Genomic DNA, 24373 nt, shown 5'->3' with positions numbered 1-24373 from the left:
AGTAAGATAATGGTGTACAGAGGATAGTCAAATCTGCTTTAATATGATAATCATAGTTAACTGTGTATACATTAAAACATAAGATTTATAAATGTCAAGTAATTTATGCGATAATCCAAAAAAAACTGTTTTATGACCAAAACTAGCACAACAAAAGAAAATCTGGATTCACTTCACGCTCAACAGTTTCCTGAGGATTACACATTTTGTTCTAGAAAAGTGGAAAGATGGATCTAGAAAGATGGATGTTGAAAATAAATCACTGAACCAGCACGGACACTTCCTGCTAATTGACAGCTGGGGTGGACATGGTCTGCTAGCCTTCCTGGGCTACAGATGACATGATTTGTTAAAAAAAAAAATGCTGTGATTTTGACAAGCATTCTCTCTCTCTCTCGCTCTCTCTCTCTCTCTCTCTCTCTCTCTCCTCATCGAAACAAGGCCAGGAGTACTAAAAGACTTGAAAACTATGGGTTCTGTATCTCTCTTTATATTCTTCTGTACTCTGCTTGTTCTAGCTAGACAGGTAAGTGTAATGTTTTGAAGCCGAGTTACAGTACTGTAGCTCATACTGTAATAAAATAAAGATATCCATTAAATACATTTTACAAATAAGCTTTATCTTAATTGTAAATATAAAAGCTTTCCACTTCACTTGAAATATTTTTTGCTCTCAGTATATATAAAGTGCGTGTGAACGTGTGTCTTTAATCAAACTAATGCAGCTGTGAAAAAGAAAAAAATCTGACCAGAACGTAAAGAAGTAAACCAGAAGTAAAACTGCAAAAAGCATTGTGTATTTGTAATGTGTGCGCTCACATGTTGTGTGATGACAATAGGACTTGCTCTGTCGTGTTTGTAACTGAAATAGCGCTGTGACTCTCCAGTCTCTTTACCTCTGTGTCCTCTTGTAACAGAATGAATATTACTGTAGGTTGGATTTCCTGTGGAAGAACAAGTTCAAGAAAGAATGCGAGGAGATAGAAACCATGGAGAACCTTAATCGTGTGCTGTTGGAAAACGTTTTGCCAGCCCATGTAGCAGAGCACTTTTTGGCCAGGAACTGGAAGAACGAGGTAAGAAAGAAAGAACTAAAGATTTATCCTGTATTGCAAAATATGGAAACACTTGTTAACTGTTAACCACGACTTTTACCTCAGTAAAATATCAATTTGCCGCTTATTAATAGTTAGTAAGGTAGTTGTTAACTGTAGATATTGGGAAGGATTAGGAAGCAGAATAAGGTTACATAGTATAATGTATTAATATGTGCTTAATTAGCACTAATCGATGGCAGATACTCTACTAATATGCATGCTAATAAGCAACTAATAAACAGAAGTTAAAGAGTTACCCAATTTGTATACTGTTAGCCGGAAAGACTTCTGCATACAATGTTGTATTATATCTTGACACCTCAGTACTGGTTTACTTCAAACCAGTTTTGTTTTTTTTTCTTTAGGTAATGAGACTAAAAGCACATCTAACAATAACTTGAATTCAGATGCTTGGCTTGACAACTGACAGCTGTTTTTGTCTGTCTAAATTATAGCTTTGAAAACTCCTTTGAGATTATAACTTTTAGTAATGCTGACTGTTTGAAAGTCAGTCCTTGGGTATTTATGGCTGAGCTGCCTTTTCTTCTGTGAATGACAGGATCTGTATCACCAATCATATGACCTGGTGTGTGTGATGTTTGCTTCTATCCTGACTTCAAAGAGTTCTACACAGAATCAGATGTAAACAAGGAGGGTCTTGAGTGCCTCAGACTACTCAACGAAATCATTGCAGACTTTGATGAGGTAACGTATTGCTTCTTCAGGTACTTTTAAGGGGGGGAAAAGTTGTTTCCTTTTTTACTCTTTAAATTTTATCCCATTGAAGTGTACTTTGAACTTACTGTAGCGCAAATTCTGTTTGTTTACTATGGAATTGCATTCGCCCATGCAATTTCACTTATTATATCAAAAAAATGTTGCAGCCATTTTTCACAAAGCAGTTTTGATGGTTTCTTTGATGTTAACTCTGCAATGGTTATGCTTTCTTCCTGTGTAGTTGCTCTCTAAGCCAAAGTTTAGTGGAGGAGAAGATAAAGACCATTGGAAGCATTACATATGGCGCCACTGACCTCAATGCCACCCAGGACCAGAATATACACAGGTAATGTATGCAATCGGTCATCTGTGAAATTATGCAAATCAGAATCAGATTGAGAATCAGATACTGTTTTTATCCAGATTATTTGTTTATTTATTTGAATCGTTTTCTTTTCATTCTTGTAACATGATGGGGGTCATGATGGGGGTTTTTTGAATAAAAGATTTTTTTGTGTTTATAGGAGCATGACAGGCAGTACATGCACATTGGTACCATGGTGGAGTTTGCCTTTGCACTGGTGGGGAAGCTTGATGTCATCAATAAACATTCCTTCAATGATTTCAAACTCAGAGTGGGTGAGTGAAAATGTAAATGATTATATATATACATATAATCATGTCCATGTCCATAATCACCCTGGTGTGCTCAAAATTGTAAATATAAGGAGAGATATTTTACTCTTTAAAAATGACCAAATCTAATATTTTTTTTATAAAAGATAAATAGGATTAATAATGCAGGTTTATTTTGACAGCTGCCTTTGATCATATTTTTCAAAGGTTACCAACAATTCTGACCACGTGTGTGTGTGTATGTATGTATGTATATGTATATGTGTATATATATATATATATATTATATATATAGTAGTCTATATTTGAAGTAGATCAAAAGGTGTCCTAAAACCAAAAACAATACCCATTCTTGTCTTAGGACAACTTTTATGATCTACTTCAAATGTTGACTACTGTATATATGTGGACATATATTTATATAAATATTTAAAAACATTTAACAGCATTAATGAAATTTGCCATATTACAATATCTTGTATATCAATATCTGCAGGTATTAATCATGGACCTGTGATTGCTGGAGTGATTGGAGCTCAGAAGCCCCAGTATGACATTTGGGGCAACACAGTGAATGTAGCAAGCAGAATGGACAGCACAGGAGTCCTGGGAAAAATACAGGTAAAATGAATTTATTGTTATTGTTGTTGTTATTATTATTATTATTAACCCATTTCATTTCTTTATGTGTATGTGTGTTTGCAGGTTACAGAAGAGACGAGTTGCATTTTGCAGACATTAGGCTACATGTGCACATGCAGAGGAATTATAAATGTGAAAGGCAAAGGAGAGCTCAAAACATACTTCGTCCACACTGAGATGAGCCGGTCTTTATCCCAGGGGAATGTAATGCCATGAAGCATAGCAACAAACATGCAATGAACTGCAGACATCCGCACACAGGAATAAAAGGGACATTTGTAAATAATTGCACCTAGTCTTTAGATGCACGGAGTATTGGATGTATTGAAAGTGATACCATTTCTACTGTATCTCATAGGCAGGGTTTGTGCACAGGGTACTTCTGTAAGTATGGTAGCAATTATTTTGTAAGAAAATCAAATATAACAAAAAGTGTTTTGATGTTTCAATGCCATTGTTTTTCTTTATTTTTCTTTTTTTTTAAAACTTCATTAAACTTTATATGTACTTGTCTTGATTTGGCATCTTTATTTTTGAGACATTAAGAGTTTTTAAACGCTGTAGTTACAAATTCAGGAACAAGCTAGTACTCAAAGCTTTCTGTGTCGTGGTCACTAACATGCTGTGCATGATGTGTCACAAATTTACACCAAGGGCATATAGATGTAGCTTTGCAGGGACATATCCCTATGACAGTTGTTGTGAATGCAATATAGTATTCTGTGTTTTTATGCCCGTTTCATGTTTTTATTCATAATGAAAACATCTTTTTCCCTTTACGCATTTCATGATGTAAGGTCCACCCAGGTCCAAAAGTCATTCGGTCTTTTACTTCCGCATTTTGAATTTATTCCATGCTTAATCTGACTCCAATTTTAAGTGATCATTAAATTTAGGCGATATTCATAATTAAAACATCACATATATCAATTATATATTAATTTAGAACTCCCATGCTTTCAATTATTTCTCGTCACCATTCAGTCCCTAGTGCCGCTTAGCAATTCGCCACCAGTTGTGATGCATGGCACAACTTTCCAGTTCTGACCTACTCAGAGATTAACAGGGTGACTGTGCCGACTAGCAAAACAAAAAGTTTATTTTCCCCCTTATAACAAAAACTGCAACTTGTGATAGAAGTAAAACGATCCCCAATGACGAGCTCTCACTTCATTCATTGGTACTTTTTAGTATGACTTGTCCTGGACGCTAGATCTGTGGAAATACTACATTACAACTTTTTAATCTGCTTGAAAACAGATTTCAGAAGAGATTCAGCTATATGGGAAATAGCCAAGTGATTACGCAGGAGAAAAAAGTGATTTTACATAGTCACACATATAACAGTTATCCTAATTAACACCAGACATGTGGGTCTAAAATGCATAGCATCAATAACCTTTTACTTAAGTATTTGAAAGAACACTTACAGCAAAGTAATCCCGTGTTTTAGAGAAATAAACTAACTGCTGAAAAGTTTCACAAAAAATCGTAGCACAAAGGGAATGTTTTTAGAATTAAACTAAAAGATATTTTACTTAAAAAAAAAGATAAAGAAAACTTTCAAAAGGCATGTAGTAGATTGTGTATAATACATTTTCCAGCGATTTTTGACAATGCTTACAAATTTTGAAATAGACATTAGAAATGTGTGAGTCAAATAGACTTTACAGAGTAGAGTGGCTGTGTGTCTCTAGTTCTAAACTGAAGGACTTCTACACATCAGTTTAGAAGTTAGTCACATTTATCAATGTTCCATCATGAGCACCAACTGAAACCCATGACAACACAGAACGTGCATGCTCAAAACAAACAGCCCTGATTGGCTCAGTGCTGGCCTGAGTCACAAGATGTTGACAAAATCATTCAATAAAATTTCAATAAGAAATGACAAAAATGAAATGATAAAGGAGAGGTATACAATAACATTTGTTTAAAAGAAATTGGTAAAATGTCAATAAATATTAAAATTATTAACAAAAAATCTGGGCACAGTGACATCTCTGATGGATTCACACTTAAAAAATGTAGCATTAACCTTTAATGTTTTTTTTTGTTTTAACATTTATATGCTGCTTTGTCTTGGTGTCACCCGTAATAACAATTCCATTAAGCTTTTATGGCAACTTCTTTTCTTGCTTTCTGTTTTCTTTCAGTGCTAGGATGATATTTGTCAGAATAATTTTGGGTGGCCCACATATGTCCATGCCTGTTTGGGTGAGATGGAAAATAACTGAATCCTAATCACGTTCTGAAATTAATTTTACATGATAGAAGATTTTTTTTTTTTTTTTTTTGAGATGCAGTCTGAGCTGCTAAAAATGGGCTGAGGTGAATCACTTCCACAGCTCAGACAGCTAAACCTTGACTTGTACACCTAAGTGAGTGTTTACTGTAGGACAGTACCCTTCAGCTGGGCTGTTAATCAGCAGGCTTACATTTGGCCTTTAATCCACAGGTTCATGCATTTAAAGAAGGCGAGACCCAGCAGATGGTCTTGAGAGGCACTCAGAGAACCATATGACAATGTCATGACAGCGATATTTATAATGGATTTACAGGTTTAGATGTCAAAGGCGCTTGCTGTTGTTTTAAGGATCTACAGACAGCTGTGCATGTTTATTTATATAAGTGTTCAAGGTATTCATCAGTTCAAATGCACAAATAGATCAGCCACACAATTCCTACATTTGTGCACAATCATTTAAAAAAAAAAAAGATTATTTGACATCACAGAGCAGGGCCACTCCTCTCAGGATCCAGTATTCTGGCGGGTGACTGGTTCTCAGGTCAACAGCTGCAATGTAGTTCAGGTCCGTTCGAACAGGCTTTTTATATATTGGACATGAATACAAGCGAGGGTCTTTGACACCTTAGAAAAGATACAGTAATGTAGGAATTAGGAGTTTGCATGATTTGACTAAAAAGAGAACAAAAATGCAAAAGATAATCCAATGCATAGTTTAAAAATGAGTACAAATCACATTAATCTAGGCTGAAATAACAATTCCATCTACTTTAAAGTAACATACAGTGCCCTCCATTAATATTAGAATGCTTAGTAGACATGGGGGTGTGTGGGGAAATGTATTCGGCTGTTAATGTTACATTTACTAAAATGCAGCCTTTTATTTTTTTTTTTAAAGCACTAAAATAATTATGAATAACAGAATTTTAAAAAAATAAAATAAAAATGAAAAACATTTCACAATAATACTGGCACCCTCCAGGTAATACACCCTTTACCAACACTGAAAAGTTAACCTAAAAGTGAAAAAAACCTAAAAAAAAAAAAAAACCTAAAACTACCATGTAATTTATTTAAAGTGCATTAGCCAAAACCAAATGACACTTGCTGGAAATCAATTTTGGTGCAACCCAATTGCTGAATTATGTCTCATATTTAACCCAGCATTTAGAGTTTGTGTTTTATGAGATGACATCTCACACTATGCATAAACCCTGATCTAAACTCATTTGCATATTGAAAAGGAAATAAAATATGGCTCCTGTACTCTGCATGTAGATAATCAATGTTAACAATGTGATGTGGCCCTATCACTCACTGGCTGATTACTATCAATTCAAGTATTTGGTCACAATAGCTTTTTATTTGTAATAACATTCTAAATGTACACTACTATTTCATCCAAATAACAACAGCAGGTGGTTAGGTGTTATCCTGTTATTCTGATCATATTTATCCATCTACCGCTCACTGAAGATTAATCAGCGCGGGTAGTCTTTTGAGCTATACGCCTGGTTTCACAAAGGGTGCCACAGAACAGACGTTTTTTATTGTTGTAGTTATTATTTATTTCTTGCTGGAACATGAGCTATCTGTCTGTCTCCTTTAAATGACACTTGTGTTCCTTTATTTTCCATTTAAATGTTTTCTTACCAGATGTTTGCAGCACATTATTTGCCTGCATCTTTATTTTTTGCACTTTTAAAATATGGAAGAAAGTGTAATCAGCGAAAAATTTTACAACATATATATTACCGTTATTCTCTGGGCGCACATCCCACGACACACACGGCATCATCTCGAACAGTACTTTTGGGTTTTGAATCAATGAGCTTGCAGTTCCTGCGGTCCCAGCTTCGGCCCCTTCCAGGTAGAGGCCATAAACATACACCCCCTCTGCAGGAGGCTGTGTGATGTCATCCTTCCATCCATTTTGTAACTTCATTACACAAAACCATACGGTCCAACGCCCACCCTTTGTTAGCGCTGAGTGATCTCCTGTCAAGTTAAATGATTAACATGCAGTGTTACTTATTAAACCACTCAAAATAGAGATATTTGAACCCGATTAGAATAAAATTAATATTCAAATAAGTAATTGAATACTCTTTAACACAAAACTTCTTGTTGCTTTTAATGCTCAAATTTGCCTTCCTGCCCTCAAAGCAATAAACCGATCCATATTGGGAAAAAAAAACAAGCATTTTTAGCTGTGACTGATATGAAGCATCTGGGTTCTTTCCCTGCAAGTTTATTCTCAAAGCTGCAGGTGTTGGCACAGAAACACAGCTGAGAACAGAAAACAGGACGGGTGCCCAATTTTAATTAAAAGAATCCTGTAATAAATTGCAAGCTGTTTACCCCCAAGGCATTAGCTAGAACGTAAGTCCCACTGAGCAGAATCCCTCACAGCCCAAAATACCTCTAAACTCACTATTACCGATTCTTTGAGGGATATTATCATGCATTTAGAGACTAATCTGCCACTCAAAAAGCACGCTTAGAGAAAATGTAATATATAATAACATATACTATTTGGTGTAAAACATAAAAAAGCATCAATATTCATTCAGAAGCTCAAACGGAGCATAAATAAGCACCACGTTTGGAGCAGCGTTTAGGTTATAAATAAAATAATAATTAAATGACTTTGGTAAGGGAAACATCTGATCAGCTCAAGACATCCAAGGAGAAAAAAAGTACGAGTGTAAGTTTTGCAGAAGTGTTTGTGTGATAGTTATCCACCTGTCTCATAGCTGTTAGAAACCCCTGTGGTTGAAGAAGCCTGTCATCCAAAAGCAGTTGGGTCGTCCCTCCAGAAATCCAAGAGTGGAACTGTCGGTTCCGCCTCCAGCAACTCTGTGAACCAAAACCCCAACGTGGTGGAAGCCCAGAGGCCTGCGCACAGACACGCATTATAAGCAGATCCACAGTTAACACATACAAAGATAAGATACACGCAAGGCAAGGTTTTTCATTCTTGCTTTTTAGCTATCAAGCATAAATCAAGTAAAAACTGCTATAAAAATTCATACATATCAAACAGCTCATTGTGTGAGAAAGAAGTAGAAAAATAAGTCATTATTAACCCCTAAAACTCCCCATTATATATGCATTTGTGTTAGGTTTCCTTTTAGACACAAAATTCATAGCAGAAGAGTATTTCACTAACCCGTGTTAGGTGATTTACTACGCTTGTCAGTTTACTAGTATTTGCACCATTCACATGTAACGCTAAAAAGAAGCATGACTTAACCAATTTTGCACCTGTGTTATTAGCAGATTTTCCTCACCTGATTATCATTGGCCCCATGCTAATTTGCTGCTCTTGGTAGATTTTAATTGTCATTTATGGAAATGAGCTGGCAGGTCTGTGTTCTTTAATTTGCACAATGCCAGCAGATCCCTGCAGAACTTTCTCACCATCGTCATTGTCTTATGGAATTGTGGTCTAGTGATAATTTGCCTAAAGCTAGTCTCTATAAAATGTGGCCCATTTTTCTATTTTCTTTTACATACATATATATAGCATATATATAGAGCATATATATATGATGACATATATATATATGGTATGTCAATGCTGATCGCTGGAGAATTGTGTGTTTAACCCTAATCAATGACTCAATTGCTCTTTAAATATAAAACAGCAATATTCTGTATGCTTAGGACACAAAATAAGACAAATGTTTTTATTTATATATGATCATTTTTTTTTTTAAGATTAACTGTTAGATACCAGTGTTTCCTGTCATAGCATAATCATCTCAAAGTAAGAAGAGTGGCTACATACTTAAATTATATTATTGAGACCATATACTAATATATATCCATCCATCCATCTTTCTCTCTCTCTCTCTCTCTCTCTCTCTAGGTATATATATTTTTTTTTTTTTTTATATATACTGACTCACACTAAGACATGAAAGTACAACACTAACTCATGGCTAAGGCAGCACATATTTAAAAATCACACATCAACACATGCAGATTCAGAGCAAGTTACAGCCTGATTATTATTCAGAAGGCATTATTTTCTAACTAGCTTTTTGATTAGGCTTTAGCTTGAGTAGCATATGAAACGCAGAGTTAGCTACTACAAATAGACACCAAAATATGTTTTTTTTTATTTTACAAGATTTTCAAAATGAGAGGCCACTTGTCATCTTAGGCGTGCACCCAGCCTTGGAGTTGGTTGTAGAAGCTGTTATTGTAGCTAATGTGAAGAGTCAAATAAACCTGCTTCATATCCCTGGTGGATTTGACAAACAGACATAATATTTAAAACATATATAAATGTTACTGCTCAAAGCAAATAGTTCATATGCTAAACAGTATATACGCACACATGGACAGCACATTAAATTAAAAACAACATGCCAATTAAAAAATATTATGTGTACATGTGAAAATGATTATTATGTGCAATAATTATGTTAATCTTCTCCTCACATTTTATAAAATTTTATGACATCTTTTTTAACTTGTTTATTTATTTATTTATTTATTTTTTACTGTCTAATTACTTTTTAATAATAAGACTTTTTATAAAACAGTGTAAATTTGTAACTTTGCGTGCAGTAACAGGTGAGTTGTTCACAATGTGTGAAGCAGTCACCTTTTTTCCAGCGTGCAGTATCCAAGGTCATACATGCTGCAGTCCAGTGCGCCTCGCAGACTCTTCACTCATAATGATGGTTCCATCAATGGTCAGTTTCAGGTCACTACGCTTGCTTCTGACCAGAACACCACTCTCTGCATGCGATCAACTTTCCTGTCAGCAGGAAAATGTTCATGGGCTGAAGGGGACCCATGTTCATCAATCTTTCTCTGACCTGGATAAATGATGCAATTTGAATGAATAACGATGATGTTTGCTTGTACAAGCAAGTTATCTCCTAAGAATTATTATGTTAAGATCAGGCAATTGCATTGTATAAAGCATTGTTTGTAGTTTATATGTATGGTTCAGTGAATGTACCATTAATGTGTTGGTGAAAGAGAATATAATAGAGATCACAGTAGAATAATGGAGATGACAATTGTAATGATTTTTTTCTGCCATAATCAATAGAAATGAACACAAACACTTCAGAATTTGTGTTTGAGAGGTTTTATAGGTCACTGCAAAGAACAAACGATTTTATTTCCATGTAGTAATATTTATTTTTTGTTCATTATAATATAGTTATAATATTTTCAGAAAGTGGTGTATAGTGATTTTTTCATCACTGAGTTTTTAAATATTTTAGAACGCTTCCCATTGATTCTGTTGCCATAGAGAGATTAGAAAAGCAAAAGCCCTTTTTGTGCACCTCTAAGGCACTTTTTTTTTTTTTTTTTCTGCCGCCTTGTTAATTTGGTAGATAATCAAAGGGAATAGCAGCCAATTACTGCCTATATGTTTCTCACAAGCACCTGCAGTTTGAAAAGAGAACGATTGTGAGGCTCAAAAGAAAATGCATTAGCGCAGGCAGTCTGTGACCTCAGCACCATCCGGCCAACCCTGAGATTGTCCCTTTAGGACTCGAGCCCAGACAGCAAAGGCCATTTGTCTCTCATTGGCCATATGAGCTCTCCATCAACCATATACAAAATTTTAGTTGCATCACTGTTGCCCAGTCTCCAGCTTTACCTCAGATGGTACAAAAATCTTGGAGGCAGTTTCTCCAGCATGTCATCTGCAGGTTTGCACTCCACACCGCTTCTCCCTGTCTCTGCGTCCGCTGGAGCCGCCCTTGCTTGGATGCTCAGGACAGTGTTCCAGGTACATTCTTGGCGTAGTTTACTTTTTGGTAGGTGATATGTCTGGTATTTTGGGTGGAGGCCAGCCTAACACCTCTGCAAGCCATGTGTGGGGAGACTCTGGCAGGAGAGAGAGAGAAAGATAGAGAATGTAAACAGTATAGTACCTCAGGATAACCAGGATATTCATTTATCATCTGTAAATCCAATTTATTTCCAATCAAGCATAAATTAACTAACTGAATTCTTCTTGTCTGGCAGTATAGCCATAATTAAACAATGTTACTACCATTAAATCATACAAAAAATACATGCAATTAATTAATAACTATGCTAAATGTGCATACTTGATTTTAAAATGTATATATTGTAATACCTGGGTTGTAAACTGTTGTAAATCAGTCATCTCATATTATACATTCATTCATCGCACTTCCCACCCAACAGCTTCCAGTAGATAAGAGAGATGCATAGCCGAATGAAAGCCAGCATACTATCTTCTTTAGTTTCTCAAGGAGTTTTTATATGTGGTATCATTTACTAATGGTGATAACAGTATCAGGTAAGTCACACACCGAACATGTATGCTGTGACTCAACAGACTGGCTCCTAGAATCAGTGTTTGTCATTGAGTCTGGCAGAGAATCATCCTGCTGTGAGTTGGGGCTAAAAACATCCATCTCAACTGAAGCTCAGACAGAATAAAGCTCAGTCACATTTCGTCGGGCAGCTGTGTTGTTTCTTCTCACGAGGACACCACACTGCTTTACATGACTCACTGCTTTTAATGCACAACTGGAATAAGGCCAGTGGGCTGACTGGGCTGAGGCTGGTTAGGTTCCTCTGGCACCTGAATAATATGAAAGGGAGAGTATATATATATATATATATATATATATATATATATATATATATATATATATATATATATATATGGGTAAAGACCAAAGGAGAAGCTTCAAGTATTAAAAGGCTTTTTTATCAACTGTAATAATCAGTATGTTTCTACACAGTGTAATAAAGCTGGATTCATCTGCAATGAATATATAGAAAGATTAGTATATATATATATATATATATATATATATGTGTGTGTGTGTGTGTGTGTTTATTATGTCATTTATGTAAATATTAGGTAATTACAAGTAAATGTGCATTTATACATGTTTGGTTTTCCCATATTCAATATTATATGTACATGTCACATCTCTGGACTTTTTGTTGTTGTTTTTTTTCGTGTCTCGTTTCATGTGTGCTGCCTGTGTCCTCGCTCTTCCCATTGTGTTTAATTGTCTTCCAGCTGTGTCTCGCTAATTTAGCACTTCCTGTGTATTTAAGCTCCTGTGTTTTGTGTGCACGCAGTGTTTGATTATCAACGTTATAATGTGCAATGTGATCAATGTTCAACGTTATTATGCTAACAATGTTACTCTGTTTTGTCCTCTCGCAGCTCTTTTCGTGGTTTTTGTTTTGCCTTGTATATATATTTCGTTTGGATTAAATCTATTTAAGCTTATTGTATCTCGAGTCCCGAGCGCTCCTTTTCTCTCCCGAGAAACTACTTAAAAACGTGGACAGTACATATATTTAATATAAAAACATAACATATTTTTATTAAATATATACATGCACGCGTTTCACCTTTCATTATATACTGTGTATACTTATGTATCATAACTAATTCATTTGACAGCACTAATATACATATTAGCTGGATGAATCAGCTTTCTTTATTTGACAATATTACAAAAACATATTGGATGGTTACAGTTGATAAAAAAAGAAGGGCCTTTTATACTGGCATTACAAAGATAACTATTTTGTCAGACTTCTTTTGGTCTTCACTTTCTGTTAGCATATACAAAATCAGTTATATAAGCGACTTGGGTCATGAATTATTAATTTATTTATGTTCGCCCCAACTCATTTGGTTAAAAGAGGGTTGTTAATATCCCATTACCATTTACTGGTCTACTCTAGTTGTCATGAGCATTCTTAACATAATTGTCAGAGGACTTCTGTGTGAGGGAAAAAAAGAAGAACTTCCACCAAAAGCTGAAACAAACGCTTGATTCAGATTTCTAGATAGAAATATTTTAGATTTACAGTTTATGATTTTCTAGACAAGTTAAAAATTATTTTCTTGAAAAAAGAAAAGCCAAAATGAAGTGAGTTTTTGCTTGAACAAGCAAACGTAATCTACCAATGGTAAGCTAAATACTTAAGCAAAATAGCAAAAAATCTTTATAATAACCTCAATTCTTAAATATTACTTTGCTTACAATTACTGGCAGATTTTTTTACTTCCTTTTAAGTAAAAAGTTCGGTTAATTTTGGACTTGTTTTTCTGAAGACAAGATACACTAATTTATACTTGCTCAGCAAATAAATATTTAATACCATTGTGGATATCTGGGGGTCACTTATAAAATGTTGCGCCAGAAACCATCCTAAATTAGGATTTATGGGATCATTTCTGGATATGTGTGTACTGTGAATTATAGAATGAATGTACAAACTAAAAATGCAAGCAAAAGTCTGTCTTTTTAGTGTGAAATATATGAATTGCAAATGATCTTGAACTTGGTAATTTAAATTAAATGGTTTCAGCTTGCTTATTGTAAACAACTCCCACTTACATTATCATTAACATGTAAAATATAGCAAAGGAATGTAAGATCAGCTTACCTTTTTGAAAACATGCAATGCCTCGACAATAAAAGTGTGTGTTCGCTCAGACCCCGACATGACTCCAAGCACTTTTCACGTCACTTTATAAAAATGCTGCACGCACACTCAAGTTCATACAACTTAATAAATGAAGTCCCTGGACTGGAAACAAGACAAAAAATCTAAGAAAGAGAAGAATTTTTGCAGTGTATACACTTTTTAAGGGAAGGTACTTTACATTATGCAAAGCTGTTGCCTAATTTATTTCAAGATGATGTACAGGGAATGTGTTTCTACTTGGAGCATTGTAAGTATTGGTACTCAGTATTGGCGATGTTCTTACAAATGTTTACTGGTCCAGACTAGCCAACAGCCTACAGTTTGGCAACAGATGACCACTGTCTATCTCACTTAAATTTCTCACCTCTTTCTGGCAGCAAAACCTGTATAACAAATAGTACTGACTTCAATGGGAGAAAATGAGCAGTTTCGTTGGAACCTTGTATCTCACCTGCACATATTGAAGGTACTGGTCCACGCTATTGCATCTGGGAATACTGTAGTCTTTGTAGAAGTTGAAATCAGGGCTGAACATGTTTTCATTGAACCACACCTTTGCAAAGGTGTTCAAGAGGAGCGCTATCATAGTCATCAGTCACCCTACCGCCATACTGGATCTGCGCCAATCATGTATCGTCTACGGTGTTCCATGACACACCTGTAAAAATACTCATTTAAAATAAAATGCCAGGTGCTAAGTCTATTTGAAAACATTGACAGATTGAATTGTAATTATAAAAGTAAAATCTTTAAATCTCAGCAAATACTAAATAAAAACCTTACTGAAATGAGTTTATGACATATTTAGTTGATTTCATTTTATTTCACAATTGTGATGCCAGTAACACAGCTGCTCATAATGCAACTCTTACCTTCTTGATGTCCATATCATCCAGGTGATTCTGGATGAACTGTACTGTTGCGTTGAAGTCAGCCTGGTTAAACTCATATGAGGAATGTTCCAACCTAAAGGTCCGTATTTTCGCCTTTCTTGGACAGTGGAATGGAGGAATGCCACTCCATTACAACATAGGCCTCCACTGGACCATGTTACTCACATCCAGAAGATCCTGACTGATACCTGGAAGATATTAGGCAATACCAGTTTTCAAGTTTTATTATTATTAACACCCACACACCTTTTTATTCATGAAACTGACAGATCATTAACTTGATTATCTTTGAATAATGAGGATATTCTATAAATAATCATCCAGCCCAGATCACTATAGCTCTATTAATGTTTCTAATTCATCAATAGCCTCAAGTGATGGCTGAATCTTTCATCTCAAACAGGCAGAGTAAAAAAAGGTTCTAAGATAGCCTGAGCTTGACAAAGAGTCATGGAAAACTGACAGCTGAAGAAAGACTAAATATCTAGAGACGCCAGGCTCACCTCCATAAGTCCTCTTAAGTCCAGCTTTCAATCCCTGAGGAGGCTCGTTGGTAAATTTGATTGACATCTGCAGGAGAGTGATAGGAAAATATCTGTGAACCTCAGTGGTCATCCATAGTCTGAAGGTGTCATGAACGCTGTCTGTCTCTGTGATTGTATCCATGAGTTCATCCATAAAATGCAGACCCAAATGATAGTTCTGAAGCAAGCTCCATCCTCCCTAATAGAAAAAGAATAATTAAATAAATATTAATATTTTTTGGAGGGAATCAAGTACCTAGGAATGACATATTGTTGTTTCTGAATATGTTTGCTGCATATAGAGTGCAGGTTTGTACATCAACAGTGGCTGAGTATGTACACACATTAGCCATAGAGTGCTGCAGTAGTTTCATGCAGCATGAACCTCCTGCCCTTGTCCCATTGAGACGTGAACGGGCTCACACCTTCTGTCGCTTTCCTAAGGCGCGATTGGTCTGTCTGGAAACCATGGATAGAAGCAGATAAGAGGAGTGCGAGGGTCCGGCCTCCCAGGTCTTCCAAGTCCAGAATCACTCTTCAGCAGGAGCCTCCCATTGAGTGCATGATGTACTTTCAGGCCTTCAAATTACATAGTAAAAACAAACAAACAAACAAGTAATTATTCTGATGAACTGGAATTAAATTAAAATTAAAGTGAATACAGTGAAATTTTATCAGCCTCTATTTAGTTCAAATTTAATTTGGGCCAAGTTAGGCAGTGTGATGCTGGGTTCATCATTGCAAAACCAACTCAAAGGCAGTTCTACTGAATAAAATATATTGTGCAGGTCAACTTCAGTCAAAGTTTGTTTCAACTAATAATGCATCACTATCACATCAATATGATAATTGTCTTCTCAAGCCCTAAATGAGCTTGAAAATCAATTAGTGAAAGGAGTTGAAAAGGGAGAGAAACTCCATTAAAACGCAATAAAATATTGTAAATACTGGCTTTATTATATCTATACCTGAGCAATGGTTCTATCTGGACAATTTCAGATCACCAAAAGCAGTCACTGAAACAGTCCAAAAGCCTGACTACATAAGTTTGGGATTGGTTCTTCTGGTGCTTCACGATCAAACCAGTTCTTCCAATTGTCGCGACGTCAGAATCTGTTAATGCACATGCACATACATTCACAAAAGTAAATGATTCTGATACATTGAAATGTCCTAATAACCATGCCAAAATAAAATATTCTCGAATGTTTCGGTCTAAAAACTCTAAAAGACAAAGACTGTTTATAATGAGGCAAGCATGAATTTCTTGTATGTTATGACATGTATTGTATAATGCAGTCTTTGTGTGTGGATTTTACAGTATTCCTAGTTGCAGTGCACCAGAACGGTTAATTAAACAAAAGGTTTTAATCTGATTTCTTTCAGCCATGCAATTGATCGAGTTTCACAAAGCGAGCTCATTCACACTGCATTGAGCATGAAGTTCCTTTGGGCAGTCAGTGGCTCACAATCAGCCGCCGTATGAATGGCTGTGAAATGTATTTGTGCTCTATGTGTGTGTGTGTGCAGACAAGATATAATCCTCAAATATTGACACGTTTACTGCAAAGCAGAGCAGTGGTAGATGATTTAATAGAGGAAAGGGAGCCTGTGCCATGAGGCTTCTCTGTGTGTGTGTGTGTGTGTGTGCATCTTCCATATGTTGGGATGTATCTGATCCTTTAAGAAACCATGAGGCATAAGGGTGACCACACACTGATCTAAATGTCAGAGAACTGCCACAGTTTGCTTAGCCCCACCAGGTTGTTTACAGTGCTATGTCCAGGATCCACTGAAGCTTTGGCTGGAAGGTGGCCTCTTCTGGTACTGCTGGCACTCTAGGCAACATCAAGAAAACATACTGTGATGCAGTGCTTCCTGCCTTTATTATGATGTTTTATTTATTTATTTGTTTGCTTGTGTTTTTGCTTTATTGAAGCATGTCAGTTTATATGGTATACTAGCTACTTGATATAGTACAGAATTTTACAGAAGTATTATGTGAAATTTATTATGTATATTAATATGAACAACAGTAAACAATGTTTATTATGCCATTATTATTTACTTTCAAAAAGTTATATTATCATTAACAACAATTATGGTAATTTGATTTATATACACTAATGTTAAAGCACAGAAAAAAATGCACTGTATATATGATTTATTTCTTTTAATGAGTTAGGAGGTCACAGATAAATTTGGAAAAGGAAAATTACAGATATTAGAACAAAAACTCATATAACTATTCCCAGTTTCCTATATCATAGAATGAGTAATTCTGTATTCATCCTACATTTTAATTAATAAAATACCTTTTATTATGGAATCATCTGCTTAAATAAAGGAAGTTCTTTCTCTGTTCTTGGAAACCAATGGGAACCTCATTGTGAATAAATATCTCAAAAATATCCCAAGAGTGCCCACGTCTTATGGAAACAAATGACAAACTATGCAGCAAAGGGACAGGGTTGAGGCTCAGCAAGAGTGCATTAAAGAACAGAATGGTATTAACTGGCTTGACGGGCAATTTGCCAGCACAGAGAATCAAACCGACTTGTGTAATGGGCTACCACCGACCACTACCTTGATCTCTCAGTGATTAAATTTCTCTGATCTGATGCTTCTTTACTAAGCAAAATCCACATGAACTAATGATAATCACATAGTAATTCATCAATCTGCAGAATCACCAAGGACTCCCTTGTGGGAACAAATAGAAGTGTACAGACTGGCAAATTGGAAAAGAGCCATTAAATATGATTGGAAAGATCTACCTAGAAAAAGGTGAATCAAAAAGTTTCTGTCTGCAAACTGAACAGTCTGCTCTCTCCTTATTCCCTTTATTGTGCATTTGGTTTGAAAATTCAAAAAGTCTGCACAATATGCTACTGATTTGGTATGGTCAGAATAGTCCTAGTAATTCATTTCTGGTCTAGTGTAAAAATAAAATCAGTGATTAAATCCAGGAATTTTTTTTTCCAAAGATGTGGCTACACTTATGTCTTCAATTCATGTGAGCACGCACCACACAAAATGCATCAGTCTTGTAAATCATAACATGTAATGAGTCAATCCTCATATGTCACAGGTACCTCAGCTTCATTCATAGCACACTAATAGTTCTGTAAGCCTAGTCTCGATGTGTTTCCTGCTGTTCAGTTTCATTTCAACTCCCCTGCCCAACAACTGCCTTACACTCTCTGTACCAATTAATAATGGATTCATGCATAAGTTATATAGATATGTGCATAACTGTTGTCCAATCATATTGAAGACTGATTATTTTCTTTACTGAAAATCCTTAGAAAAACAAAAGAAAATATTTTGCCCAGAATCTGGAAAAACAGAGAAAACAAGAGAGAGAGACTTGTGGGAGCTGGAAGCTTTGACCTTTAATGAGGGTCAGAAACTCTCGTGTTTGACCCTGTTGCTCTGCATGTTGATCTGGAGAGTGGAGCAGCAGGGGCGGAATAGGAATTTGTGTTCTTCAGATATAACCTCTTTGTGCTGCATACGAAAAATTCTCAAGGTCATGTACTCAATGATGTTGGCGATCCGCTTGCTTGTGATTGGACTCTTTGAGGACCTATTTCCACAAGAGAATGACACAAGGTTACAAAAGGATTTACTGATAAATGGACTTCTACTCACTGCATTTTCTACATCTCACATGGACAATATGACCAATAAGGACTTTTTTGGTGACACCAGTGTCATGTGAATATACATTTTACTATTGCAAGACAATATTTCCATGGTGGGACTAATGTAAGTACAATATGGGCTTGAGGTATAAGGCCTTGCTGTTCTGATTTAGTAAGTCTAACTAGTTTGCAGGTATCATATATATCTGTTTGGGACTAGTTCAGAGTAAAAAGGTATTTCACCATGAAAGTATGACTGGGTGATAAAAATAGTTTAACTTCATGCCATTTTTGAGAAACTACAATGGGGTAAGGAAATGACAAATGAGCGGCTTTAGCCGGGCGAGGCTTAAGGCCCAGGAACTGGCGTGAGAGAGGTCTGATACATCACGCTCACTATGCCTATCTCCGTGATCAGAAAGTACAAAATGCTTCCTCTTGTGGCAACTACACACAGAAAAGTTGAAGGTGCTGCCACAAAGACCCTGTTTGCATGTGGTATTAATATCCATCTGAGAAACAACTGTGACATGGTAATTTTTTTCAGTGAATGCTTTATTTTGTGTATTATTGCATCTGGGCCTGAGACTGCAAGATTAAAGATTTAAACAGAGTTTTTCAAACTCTTTGAGTCTCTTACTGCTCAGTTCTCTGGAGCATTTGATTCTGATTACTGGTCGTTCATGCTAGGTACTTTGTGGCAGGGCCACAGTACAACCAAACTTCCATTACAATGTTACAAAATGATTGAGATGAGTAAGGACAATAGCAATTTTAGAAGGAGCACGCCTACAACATATTCAAATTGATGAATCAACCAAACATTTTGGTTGGGCTATGGATAATGATGTGTTTCTATAGCCTGGATCACACAGAAGGGTTTATGACTGAAAAATTGTAGGTCTTTAAACAGATGGCGTGGTCTTCATGACTGATAGCATGATGGGGGCAGGTGAAAGGGCATCTAAGGTGGAATGGCTCACTGTTTATACATGACTTTCTAGCATAGATATTACTGAAGAATCTTTGGAAGAACAATTCATTTTAAGTTTAGCTGCTTTCAGTCTTTTGTGACCAATTAAAACCATACAATTGTGAAGAGGCTTTCAAGATTGTACTTTAAGTTTACACAGGAGGTGCACATATATCTACAGGATATTTCACTGCATCTGGATACCGAATATCAGGATGACTCAAGTGTGACATTAAATATTCAATAAAAGATCTGTTTACTACAGCGTTTGCTCAATTAATAAAAAGAGAATAAAATCACAAACTAGTACATTTACATCTTTAATTGTTGCTTGCTTAAAAAGGGAGAGTGGGTGTTGTAAAGAATATCAGAAACAATAATGGTTGATTAAAAGGCTTGCAGACAAGCCTAAGCACCCACCGGGTCTATATTCCCTACGGGTCAGACTAATCTGGATTTCAGTCTCAGCCAAGGACCTGGAGTTTCCTGTGTGACCTCTTCTGCAGTGCTTCTGTGGTTTCCCAGCACTGTGATGAGGCTCACATCCACTGTGAGCTCCCTGCGTGGCTAGGCCAACCTAAAGTAAATTATCCCCAGTTCTTCATTTTACGTTTATTGGCTGTCACATCTCTCCAACAGGTCAGTCCGCCTTTCTCCAGTTCCTGACAAATCCAGACACATTGCACAGCACTCTCTCGCCACAACCTCCTAACTTTATAATTTAGTTATTAATTGGTATATACATTTTAATTAAATTGCTCTGTTTTATGTCACTTGCTGTGTAAATCCATAATAGACAAACGACAAAATCATTTAATCCTGATGCACATGGACAGAAATGTGACATGTACAATTTGTGGTTAAAATAACATTAACGTGTCTAAATTAAATTCTTGGGGCTATAATAGCCTGATCTACTTTTTCATTCATACTGATATTTTTGAGTTTATACAAAAATCACAGTAGTGATAGTATAATGTGTAATATTGGTTGTTATTGTTATCTTTATTCTAAAATTATAAAACACATGATTAAGTAGTAGTAATAACTTTCAATAGTAAATGACTGTTCTGCATATTTTGAGATGGTCAATTAATGAGGCTTTTATTTCTATTATTAAATTAATGTAATTTTTTTAATAATAATAAAACATTCACATGATTAAGATGTGGCTTTATTTATTCACACTTTTAAAAATGTACTATTTGTAATAGAATGTTAAAATGGATTTTGTGAAGAAGTAATATTTATAAAAACTTTTTAATAATAAACAAAACATATAGTCAAAAGCCATTTCCACTTGCTCTACACACACACACACACACACACACAAACACACATGACACAAACACACAAGCCTTCTAAAAGTACTTGAGTGGAATGTTCTGGTAGATTACAACACATGACGTACATGTGGCTACGATAAGTCAATGACTTACATATTTTAAAAATGCAGTTTAAAACTTTGATAAAAAAATGTTGAGATAACAGGCCAGTGACAAGGAGCTGAACCATGAGTCTGAGGACCTGGAGTTATGCCTAATTTTCTATCTTCAGAATAGTATGACAGTAAAGTATACAGTCAGTTTTGCTTAAGGCTTTCACAATCCTACCATTACTAGTCAAATGCTTTTGGCTGTTCAGCTGCCTTTCAGGCCCCCATCAGGCAGAGATGACTAACTAGCCCCAGGAGAGGCTGCTATGGAGCTATTATAATTCAGATCGGAAAGAAGGTAATCTGTACTCTTAATAGGTTGGAGTGTGAAGAGGTGATATGGGTTTCAGGCCTTATTCCTTACTGACAAATCAATGTCCAGGAGGAATATGTTCTTGAATGTCACTAATTCTTTCTACCTGGAAAATCTGCAGGCACTATCGTGCTCATCTGGCTGTGTTAGGCTGAAATGAGCTGGAGATGACAGTGATTTCTCATAATGTGCAGTACTGCAAGATACTCTGTAGCTTTGATTTAGTTCTCTTAAGCTTCTAAGTTGGCTCCAATTGGAAGTGCTATGCACATACTTTATAATTTATGTCAAGCCCTACAAAACATTTTAAATAAATAAAATAAATACATCAAACAATATGTAAAATTTGCTTTTAGAGTAAACTGCGTTTTTTTGTTTTTTATTATATTAGCAACACTTTTATAATTAGGTCCAACATTAATCAATGCACAGTTAAATGAACTAACTATGAGCAATATATTTTAAAGATTAATATTACAGTGTCACACCCATGGACATTCTCGGTGTTTGTGTTCATTCTCCATGCACTGTGCATCTAGTTTTGGTTCTGTTTCATTGTCATTATGTTCTGGGTGTGCCTTTTAATTATCATGTTGCGCCCTTTCACCAAGCTTCTTAGTTTGGTCTGTCTATACTATATGTGTGTGTACATCTAAGTGTGTGTGATAATTTTCTCTGTGCAAGATTATCTCTGTGTGGAGTAGTAAAGACTGTTTATTGTGAACTTATCTTCTTTGTGTGTTTCTTCCCTACACAGCACCACATGACAAATATCTCATACCTAACCTTAATGTTTATTTGGCAGATTAGAGCTTTGGAATAATACATTTTCATTTTTCCGACAATCTAGCAGTATTGTGATATATTGTACAGATTGTTCACCTCTTCATCAAAAGTGACATATTTAGCCCTAATATTAAGAAATGTGTATTAAAATAGGTATACAAATAAAGTTTCATTAAGTGTTGTACTATTCTAGTAAATGTTAATGGATTTTTACTTACTCTAGTATGGAAAGAGATAATTATATGCAATAATATATGAGCATTTCTTTATATAAATGGCAAATAATATTGTTTAAATTTGATAAATTTGTTGACGGTTTGATATGACAAACAGCAGTTGAGATTTGCTTTATAGTATGTATCAAGCAATGTGCACCTCTTGGTTGAATATACTTGTAGGTATGCTAAATTTAGTTCAAAATAAATGCATTACAGTACTTTTTAAACAGTATTTTACATGGAATCATTTTAGTAGGCTGAGGAGTTGTTAGATAAAACCTTGGGAGGCCCCAATGACTATGTTAAATGTTAGTCTCAGTACAAAGAGTACAAATTAACGCTCTTTGTCCAGTGACCCTAAAAATGACAGGCTAATTTATTATGCATCTCACTTGCTTTGGCCTGGTGCCATAGAAGATCTGAGATTTTCTTTTTCCAAGTGTAGGAGCATAGGGACATTTATCAGAACACAAAAGTTACATTTGAAAAGCATATCTTTGAATGCACCACCAAAAGCTTTAAATAGCTTTTTCAGAAATGACTCTCACACTGCATGTTTAAGCTTTTCTAAATTACGCTACAATTAACTAAAGTGATTTACAAATTTGAAAGAAAAACAGCCCATTTATAAAAGAAAAAACAACACCCACTAAGGCTATTTCAGCAGAAGACTGAATGATGCTCAAGAGGAGTGTAATCTACTTTTGGCTAGTAGTGGCTACTTACCTGCCTCAGGAAAGACTTATGGTTGAATCAGTACCTAATTGCCATTTTAAAGTCCAGCAAAGTTTAAAATAGCCCCAACACACTCCTAGATCTTTAAGGTGTCCATTTTGTAATACAAGGAACCATACTTTGCTTCTCAGTGAGAATAACTCTTCCCAGTAGCTGATCTTCCAGGCCCCTCGGCAGTAACGGGGTGAAGTCGATAATGGACAAGTCTCGTGCACTGATCTCTGTGGAGTGTATGCTGGGCTGGGCAGTCAGTGGTCACATAAAGACGGAAACCTCATTACATCCACTTCTTTATCACCTACTTTCACCTGATGACAAGAATGAGTCAGAGATTTGGGCATCTAAAAGGATTTGAAGAGCTGCTCTGACATCAATGTAAAAACTAACATGAAGTATTTGAAGAGTGAATGACACACTAGAGTGCATACTAGAGTTCCATATCCCAAGATGCTTTGAGAGTAAATAAAGATTTAAATATTAAAAGAGCCTTAGAGAGGTTACTAAATACGGAGCTGCAAGAATGGGACCTCCTGACATGTGTGCTGTGTTGGGTAGTTGTTTAAAATTGGTGCTCATTATCTCAACAGGGAGTAACTAATTTTGTATTTCTGTGCCAATTAACAGACATAGGAATGCACAGGGCTATAGTTTGATTATTATGGTGCGGTTTGACAAATGATAAAACAACATCAATGCCTTCCGTCCAGACTTGCTATATATAATGTGACTGTGTGTTCACCTTTGTATTAATAGAGCCGATCAGTTAAACCTGTCAGAGCTTTTTCCGGTTCTTGCTATCACTTCTTTTGAACGCGGCAAGCAGCTGCCATGTGAGATGGGTGAACAGCGCCAGCATTTTAGGAGCTTACTGAAATTTGAGCAATGAGATCAAGGAAAGATGCCTAAAAGATCATGACTGTCACTCAAGAATCGTGTCCTGCAATTAGCAGTAAAATGTTTCGAGCACAGTTGCCAAGAAATGGAACAGCACAGGAGATCCGCATATTCTTTTTCAGGATTTTAATTTCTTGGTT

General features: G+C 35.8%; 2 protein-coding genes across 2 annotated transcripts in view; one reads left to right on the top strand and one right to left on the bottom strand.

Moving 5' to 3' along the window:
- The window catches only part of adcy2a (adenylate cyclase 2a), a 67511-nt gene extending 63945 nt beyond the window's left edge, over positions 1–3566 (top strand). The window contains 10 exon segments of the mRNA XM_043261970.1: positions 442–526; positions 918–1076; positions 1657–1702; positions 1705–1802; positions 2056–2081; positions 2083–2135; positions 2138–2160; positions 2339–2453; positions 2947–3071; positions 3156–3566. Of these exon segments, the coding sequence (XP_043117905.1) occupies positions 442–526; positions 918–1076; positions 1657–1702; positions 1705–1802; positions 2056–2081; positions 2083–2135; positions 2138–2160; positions 2339–2453; positions 2947–3071; positions 3156–3308 (883 nt within the window). The 3' untranslated portion in view covers positions 3309–3566.
- Positions 3567–5700: 2134 nt separating this feature from the next.
- The window catches only part of dnah5 (dynein, axonemal, heavy chain 5), an 89275-nt gene continuing 70602 nt past the window's right edge, over positions 5701–24373 (bottom strand). The window contains 35 exon segments of the mRNA XM_043261668.1: positions 5701–5964; positions 7096–7156; positions 7158–7196; positions 7199–7264; positions 7266–7325; positions 7327–7338; positions 8086–8117; positions 8120–8159; positions 8161–8187; positions 8189–8238; positions 9959–9978; positions 9980–10020; positions 10022–10089; positions 10092–10119; positions 10122–10170; positions 10976–11205; positions 14267–14389; positions 14391–14475; positions 14689–14765; positions 14768–14839; positions 14841–14896; positions 15212–15431; positions 15577–15606; positions 15609–15742; positions 15745–15811; positions 16201–16345; positions 16946–17007; positions 17010–17036; positions 18590–18863; positions 19248–19326; positions 20273–20330; positions 20333–20448; positions 20451–20514; positions 23454–23561; positions 23564–23640. Of these exon segments, the coding sequence (XP_043117603.1) occupies positions 5813–5964; positions 7096–7156; positions 7158–7196; positions 7199–7264; positions 7266–7325; positions 7327–7338; positions 8086–8117; positions 8120–8159; positions 8161–8187; positions 8189–8238; positions 9959–9978; positions 9980–10020; positions 10022–10089; positions 10092–10119; positions 10122–10170; positions 10976–11205; positions 14267–14389; positions 14391–14475; positions 14689–14765; positions 14768–14839; positions 14841–14896; positions 15212–15431; positions 15577–15606; positions 15609–15742; positions 15745–15811; positions 16201–16345; positions 16946–17007; positions 17010–17036; positions 18590–18863; positions 19248–19326; positions 20273–20330; positions 20333–20448; positions 20451–20514; positions 23454–23561; positions 23564–23640 (2849 nt within the window). The 3' untranslated portion in view covers positions 5701–5812.

This window comes from Puntigrus tetrazona, chromosome 16 (assembly GCF_018831695.1).
Source record: "Puntigrus tetrazona isolate hp1 chromosome 16, ASM1883169v1, whole genome shotgun sequence".
NCBI classification, from domain to species: Eukaryota; Metazoa; Chordata; class Actinopteri; order Cypriniformes; family Cyprinidae; genus Puntigrus; species Puntigrus tetrazona.
This window is presented reverse-complemented; position numbering and strand designations above follow the sequence as displayed.